At 62.5% G+C, this 8,025-nt stretch overlaps 1 protein-coding gene across 1 annotated transcript in view; it reads right to left on the reverse strand.

Annotated features, from left to right (window-relative positions):
- Positions 1-1,991: 1,991 nt before the first annotated feature.
- NTSR1 (neurotensin receptor 1) overlaps positions 1,992-8,025 on the reverse strand; it is a 48,334-nt gene continuing 42,300 nt past the window's right edge. Inside the window, exons 3-4 of the mRNA XM_030309227.1 lie at positions 5,097-5,187; positions 1,992-4,239 (exon numbers count right to left, since the gene is read on the reverse strand). Of these exons, the coding sequence (XP_030165087.1) occupies positions 3,990-4,239; positions 5,097-5,187 (341 nt within the window). The 3' untranslated portion in view covers positions 1,992-3,989. The remainder of the gene's footprint in view (positions 4,240-5,096; positions 5,188-8,025) is intronic.

Raw genomic sequence — 8,025 nt, forward strand, 5'->3', positions numbered from 1 at the left:
GCAGCTGGAGTTTGAATTTGTCATTCCATCACAAGCGACAGCCCCAGGGTCTCTGGTTCAACACCCACCGGGAACAAGAGGGCAAGAACCCTGTGGGGGGATGAGCACCAGACTCCATCCCCCCCAACCCTGAGCCAGCAGGGAGAGTGAGGCCGGGCCCTGTCCCACCGCAGCTCCCCGAGGGGCCCCACCAGGGTGGGCAGGGGCTGAGCGGAGGCTCTGGCCCGGGGCGTGGCTGGCCATGCCCTGGGGGGCTGCAGAGAGCAGGACAAGGCCCCCCCCCATATCTCTTCATCCCCAAGGGGGCGGGGAAGGTAGGGGCCCGGAGGTCCAGGCGGCCAGTGGTCTGTGCCTCCTGAGCTGGGCTGAGACCGGTGACCTCTCTGAGCTGCAGGAGGAGCCCCAGTGGGGCCGGGGGCCGGTGCCCTCGCGTGTGTGTGCTTGCACGTGTGTGTATGTGAGCGTGCATGCGTTGGGGCTGGCCTCCCCTTGTCCTCGTCTCTCCACACGGCCATTTCTTTTAGACGTTCAGCCTGGACGTGGTTTCCATGGAGTTCTGACAAAAACCGGGATTCAAATCGTCGTCACGGGCAGCAGGAGGGGGAGGGCGGGGCCGGGAGCTTTCCCCGCACTCGGGATCCAGGAGCAGGCCTGGGCCTGTGGTTTTTTTTCCTCCTTCCTTCAAGGGTATTTTAAAATGTATGGAATTCTCTCCCAAGCCCTCCTCCCATTCCCTGGCGGTGCGACCAGAGATGCCTCTAGTAGAACCTGGAGGGAGGATTCCTCCCTATGCATGTGCTGGAATAGGGATCCAGGCTCAGGAACTTGCAGGAGGGGCTTCTCCAGAGCGCTGGCCTCCCGGGGCAGTGGCACCGAAGTGTGGTTAGGGTTCCAGACTGCCTTCCCACTGACCCCAAAGTTTTGTCTCCTTGACTGGCCTGAAATTCCACCATTAGAGTTTTATTCCTTTGGATATTCTCGTAAAATGTCAGTGCACCTATTGGAGCTTGCCAGTGAGTCTCTCACATCTGGGAGCGAAGGGGTGTCCCGAGCCATCCCTGCCGGGAGGGCGGGACACTCATGAGGAGAGGCAAGGGAGTGTTTGGAGCCTCACCCCTCACCCCTGTGCCAATCAGAAGGGAGCCGCGAGTCAGCTGGAGGCAGCGGGTGAACGAAGGACTGCAGGAACGGAAGGGGGAGGGCACGTGGCCCGGATTCTGGCGCTTCTGCACAGGCTGTTGAAGGGGCGGGTCCCCCTCCCCGCGCCCCCACCTTTCCAGGAGCTTCCGCTCAAGCACACGGGGCAGGCTGGGGCCTGGGAGGCTGGCATCTATGGGCTTGTGGTGTTTCCCTGCAGCCGGGAAAGACGCTCTCCCTCCCGCCCCCAGGCTGGACACCTCGGGGACGCCGCCCATGAGGGACGAAGGTGTAGCAGGAGAAGCCGAAAGACGACGAGGGGTCGGCTGTGCCAGAGGTCAGGGTCAGTGGTCGTCCCCGTCCCCGGGCGTCCCTCACCTGCCGACCCCTGGGGAGAAGCTCACTGGCTTCCCTGTTTTCTAGGCCGGCCCCAGGGGCCGCAGAGACCCGAGTCTGACACTCACAGACCCTGCACCCCCGTCACGAGGCCGCCTCTGTGCTCAGCCCGCGGACGAGGAAAACGGACACACGGAGGGCAGCGTGCTGGCCGCACCCCCAGGTGGACCCAGGTCTCCCCGACTCCAGGCCTCGAGGCGGCCCCGTGGCTTATGGGGTCTTCTGCGCAAGCTCCTCCTGCTGCTGTTCCTCGCTCTGGTGGCAGCAGGACCCGAGCTGGGGGATCCCGGCCCCCAGTACCCCCAGCCTTTGGGAGACGCCACCAGAGCCCACGCGGTTTTGGTCAGAGGGCCCCAGTGGAGGGTTGTCCGCCGAGTCAGGAAACGCCCGGTGAACAAACGAATGAGGGGATGAACAGATGTGGGCCCACTGGCCCCTGGACATAAGAGTCCCAGCCACGGGGGCCACTGTCTCCTTTATTGAGAGGCTCGGGGGCTTTGTTCTTGCTGATTACGTCACGGGAGCGGGGGCAGGGGCAGGGGCGGGGAGGGGGGGGGCGCTTGAGCCGTCGGCGGGGTTTTGCATCACTGCTGACCAGTCACACCGGACACTGTTCTCTGAGACCGGCTTCGGGAGCTCCAGTGTGACGTGGCCAGGAGCTGACTCCACGGGGCTGGACGGCACGGGGAGGGGGGCCCGGCCGCGCGGCTGCGTCTCTACCTGCACGAAGTGCGCACACGGGAAGGCGGGGTCCTTGAGAGTCGGACAGACTTGGGGCTGCGCACGGACCCCGCCCCCGCTGAGACTCGGAGGCTGCGGGGTGGTGGGGGCGGTCCCCACCTGCGTTGACTCCGCCCCCACCCCGGGGAACCGTCCCTTCCGTCCATCCTGGGCTGGGCCCGCCTAGACGGTCGCGTGAGTCCCGGCCGCGAGGGAGGAACGGCCCCACCCATTTGTCAGGGGGCTGAGCCCGGGCGCGAGGACCCGTGCCCGAGGCGCGGAGCGCCAGCGAGGGTCCAGGCCCTCGTCCCGACGCCCACCGCCAGGGCCCAGCCGCCCTGCTCACCCGCCCAGAGCAGACGCTGTGTGCCAGGTCTGGGCTGGCCTTGGCCCCTGCGTGGGTGGCCCCTGGGTCACGGAGCTGGCTGTGGGCTGACCTCCTCCCCCTGGAGCTGTCCCTGGTGAACGGAGAAGGACCCCGTGGGGTTTAAGCAGGACACGGTTCGTAGCGGGGCGCCCATCAACATCCTCCCATCCACCTTGTCATTTTTGTGGGTGGGACATCGAGCCCTGGTCACCCAGGACAGGGACCAGGCCTCCTGAGTCCCGAGTCAGGGCTGTTCCCAGCTGTCGGCCGGCCCGACGGTCTCCCTTCAGGCCAAATATGCTCCTGAGCCCAGGGAGAACCTGGGCTTTTAAAAAGCCTGTACCTCTCTTTCCAGGCCCTTCTGCCACTGTCTCCTTTGGCTCGGGGGACCTTCTAGGGCCAAGGCCGGGACCAGGCCACCCTGCCTGGAGACCGGCTCTTCCAGACCAAGGAGGCGCCTGCCCCTCTGGGTCCCCGGAGCCGGGGCTGCTGCCGGCTGGCTGTGACGGATGACGCTGGCCGGCCGGCTGGCTGTACTCACGACTCCCCGTCCTCACCTGTGGCCGAGTCCCCAGAACTGGCGTCTCTCTGGGACCCGGCCAGCTGCCCTCCACTCCAGGGAGCCGACCCCGAAGCAGCTCAGAGCTGGGCAGCGGGAGCTCACCCGCACAGCGGACAAGAGCCCGCGGGGACGTCCCTGGCCTGGCCTGGGGCGGGGGGTGTGGAGACAAGACTCCGCCGACCTGGCCTTGCCTCCGCCGAGCCAAGAGGACTTCCAGGGCAGCCCCCCAGCGGCTGGCATCCCTGTGGAGCCCGCTGCTTTGGCGAGGAGGCGGGAGAGGAGGGGGAGGCCCGGTCCGGCCGATGCCCGGCACCCCGACCCCCGGGTGGTCTGTGGGGACACAGGGAAGCTTCCCGGGAGTCGCCCTTGGAGGGGGCCGTCTGGCTGCCTGCTGTACCAGAGGAGGGTAGGGGTCCTCTCCTCGCTCCCCCGGGGGCGCCAGGACCTCGGCCGGCCTCTTCCAACCCCCCCCCCCCCCCCCCCCCCCCCCCCCCCGCCAGAGGCACTGCCGCCCCCCACGCCCGCCTGGCCCGACCCTGCCTTTCATTTCTGTCCACCCTCAACACACAGCCGTCTGGGAACAAAGAAGTCTGCCTTTCACCCAGCACTAATTTGTCCTCATTAAAGGCCCTTTCTGGATCCGGGAGAGGAACAATCTCTCCGTGGCGTTCAGAGCGGAGAGGAGGGAGGGGTGGGGCGGGCTGGGGGAGAAGCTGAAACAAGTGGGGCCCCGGGCCTCGCGGGACCCCTCCGCCGCCCCAGGGGTGGGGGTGGGGGGGGGCTGCCGAGCGGCGGGGCCCCACCCGCCTAGTACAGTGTTTCCCGGGTGACGTTGCTGGAGAACGTGTGGTTGCTGGACACACTGTTGGTCCTCCTGGAGAAGGCTGGCCTCTTCCTCCTGCGCCCCCACAGGGGACAGAGGCAGGCCAGGGTGGACAGGAAGGCCTGGCGGAAGTTGGCGGAGACCAGGTTGTACAGGATGGGGTTGATGGCGGAGCCGATGTAGAAGAGGGCGTTGGTCAGCATGTAGAAGTAGTGGTAAAAGTCGAAGAGGAACCTGGAAGGGAGGGAGGGGCGAGGGCCGGGCGCTCAGACCCCGCGGCCCCCACGCGGGGGTGGGGCCTGGCAGCCCCCCCCCCCCCCCCCCCCCCCCCCCCCGGCCGCAGGAGCGCCGGCTCGGGCGGTGGCTTGGGACAAACGTTTAGGAAACGCCCGGTAGATTTTTGACCCGGGGACATTCCGGGGCTTGTCTCGAGAAGCCGGACGTCGTGGCCACACCCCCGCCTCGTGGCCACACCCCCGCCGAGCTGGGCTGGGGCCGCCCCCCTGCGCCCCCAGCGCTCCCCGCGCGACACACCTGCCCTTCCGCTGGCGGGGTCCCAGCACAGCTGGGCTGCGGGGCTCGGCCGCGCCCCGGCCTCAACCCAACAGCCAGGGCGGGAACCCCTTCCCGGCCTCCCGGGCGGCAGTGTACCTCGCCCTCAGGGGAGGGCGTTCTGGAAGCTTCTACACGGCCTCCCGGACTCCGCCACCAGATCTTCCTTCTGCTGGTTTTGCCCTGTGTCCCGTGGGTGTGGCTCCCCCTGAGTCCCCGGGGTGCTCCTGGCAGCTCCACCAGCCCCCTCCCACATCCAGCAGGGCCGGCCCTTCCTTGTCTCTGTCTAGATCCCTCAACTTGTCTCGTGCCCGCTCGCTCAGGGTCTGCTTTCCTTCTCTGCTGCTACCTGCTCCTGGGCACCTGTCCCTCTGTGAACTTCGTCCTTCCCCCGGCCCGGTCACAGCCACACCAAGGACGTGTGGGGACGTGACCGGCACCCTTGCCCCGAGCTGCGCTGCTCAGCGCCCCGCCCCCCCCATGCCCACCTGCTGTCGGAGCTTCCCCCAGCCCGAGCCCCACCCCCTCCTGGTACTCACGGGGTCCACTGCGTGTCTGAAATGTAGCAGAACATGAGACGCCGGACGTGGTAGGGCAGCCAGCAGACCACGAAGGCGATGACCACTGCCCCTGCGACACAGAGAGACGTGGGTCTCCGTGGGGTGAAGGGCCGTGTCCTGTTATGTGTGCAGGAGACCTAACACTTGTAAAAGTGCAGACCCAGGGCAAGCTCTCTCAGCATCCTGACGACATTGTGTTTCGCAGAAACAGGAAGACCCATCTTAAGATTCACGTGGAGTCTCGAGGGACCCCAGAAACGGTCTTGGGGAAGAACAAAGATGGGGGGCTTTCGCGTCCTGATTTCAAAACCTACCATGAACCCACAGTAATGAAAACAGTGTGACACTGGCTTAAAGACAGACATAGAGACCATGGGATAGAAAGAGAGCCAGAAACAAGCCTCACGGATATGGTCAAATGACTCCCTATGAGGCTGCCAGGACAGGACCATTGAGGGGATGGTCTCTTCAACAAACGGTGTCAGGGAAACGGGCAGCCACATGCAGAAGACCCCTACCTCACGCCCTATACACGATTAGCTCAAAGTGGATCAAAGACCTGAAGGTAGTGAGAACCATGAGTCCCAAATTCTTAGGAGAAGCGGAGGGCGCAAACCTGGCGATGTTTAATTTGGCAGGGATTTCTTGGATATGGGATCAAAGGACACAGTCAACGGGATGAAAAGGTAACACACAGAATGGGAGAAGGTATTTACCTAGCATATCTGCTCAGGGATTAATATCCAGCATACTCAGAGAACTAAACTTCAACAGCAAAAATCAAGCCACCCGATTAAACATTTAAAAATGGGCAAAGGGCTTGAGTAGACATGTCTCCAAAGAAGACACATAGATGGTTAATCGGCACATGAAAAGCTGCTCAACATCACTCATCATGAGGGAAACGCAGTCCCAAACTATAGTAAGATCCCAGCATGCCCAAGATGGCTACGATTAAAGAAAAAAGCCCTCAGAAAATAGTGACTTTTGGTGAGGATGTGGAGAAATTAGAACCCGTCTGCGCTGTTGGCAGGAACGTCAAATGGCATGCCTACTTTGGGAAACAGCATGGCAATTCTTCAGGACATTAAAAACAGAAGTACCCCAGGACCCAGCAATTCTACTCCTGAGGGTGTTCCCCAAAGAACCGAAATCAGGGCCCCGAGCAGACGTTTGTACACCAGCAGCACCACTTACAATGGCCACAAGGTGGGGCAACCCGAGGGTCCACCAACAGATGATGGAATATTACTCAGCCTTAAGAAGAGGGAAGTCCACCTGGTGCCACAGCCTGAGCCGTAAGGACGTTGTGCTCAGGGCAGTAAGTCAGACACCAAAACACAACGATTCCACTCCCATGGGGCCCCGACAGTAGTCAAATTCAGAGACAGAGAGGAGGTGGCAGTTGTCAGGGGCTGGGGGGGTGGGTGGGGGCAGAGTCTCGGTTTGTAAGATGAACACATTCTGGAGATGGATGGTGGTGACGGCCACACAGCGTCATGAATGTACGAAATATCACCGAACGGACACTTAGAAATGGTCGAGACGGTAAATCGTATGCTATGTGGGTTTTACTGTAATTAAAAAGGGAGCGACAGAAAAGCCAACCTCTAGGGAAAACCTGGGGCTGGCTGGCCCGGTGCAGAGAGGAGTGCGGTCCCCGAGACAGCACATCCCCATCCTGGGACTTGGGCGCAACTTCAGGAGGTGCTCAGTTTGGGGCCCCGGAGACCCGGGCCTGGCGGAGGCCCCCCAAGGGGAGGGCTGTCCTGCTGGCAGCAGTAGGAAAAGGGTTGGTGGCATGGGGCTATTCCGGGAAGCCTGACCCTGACAGGACGGAAGCAAATGCTGGGACCCTGACCACTGGACACAGCGTGCTGCTCACTGGACACGAGGTGACTGTGAGCTGAGTAACTCTCATCGATGATATTGTGATGATCAATGCTGAAAGGGCAATACTTTGGAAATACTAAACCTAGTCAATTACTAACATTAATTTCATCTATGTCTTTTTGCTTTTTAAATATGTTGCCACATCTCAGTGGTCACTAGACCGTTTAATATTTAACCGTCATATATTATGACACTCTGGACCTCTTTCTTCTAAGAACCAGGGGCCGCTGAGGGACAGGTGGCCTGGGGCAGAGGCCCAGAGGCCTATCTGCTGGGGTGAGGGTGACAGCGATTGGGAAGGCTGCTGGGCTGGGGGGAGGCACAGGTAGGTGGTGGTCAGGGTAGGGGGTTGGGTCGGGTGGGGCTGCCTTCAGCAGAGCAGGGCGGGGGAGGCGGGTGTTTGAAGAAAGAACTCTCCGCAAGGAGGCCACCTCTGGGCACAGGAGACACCGTCATGGCGTCCCACACACGGAGCCCCACACCCACATGAGCATAAGCTCCACCCAGGGCTCTCCTGTGACGGGGGCCGGATTGGGACCTTTGTAGGGATTGGTCTTCAGGATTCCTTATTAGAATGTGGGTCACTGTGCAGGGGGGCTGCTCTTCAGGCCTCTTTGCCCGGCACCTGACGGCACGTGATAACCCCACCTCTGCTGCTCGATGACTGTGTGAGCGAGCTGCCTGACCCGGAGACGTGCTCAGGGACTGAGTGAATTGAATTGGCGAGTGGATGAGTGATCAGACAGATGGGTGGACAGATGGAGGGATGGATGTGTGGATGGCTGGAGGGACGGGTGGACGGATGGGTGGGTGGGTGGGTGGATGGGTGGACAGATGGGTGGACGGCCGGGTGGACGGGTGGGTGGGTGGGTGGGTGGATGGATGGGTGGGTGGGTGGATGGATGGATGGATGTGTAGATGGATGGAGGGATGGATGGGTGGGTGGATGGAGGGATGGATGGGTGGGTGGGTGGATGGATGGATGAATGTGTGGATGGCTGGAGGGATGGATGGG

Source organism: Lynx canadensis, chromosome A3 (assembly GCF_007474595.2).
Source record: "Lynx canadensis isolate LIC74 chromosome A3, mLynCan4.pri.v2, whole genome shotgun sequence".
Taxonomy (NCBI): domain Eukaryota; kingdom Metazoa; phylum Chordata; class Mammalia; order Carnivora; family Felidae; genus Lynx; species Lynx canadensis.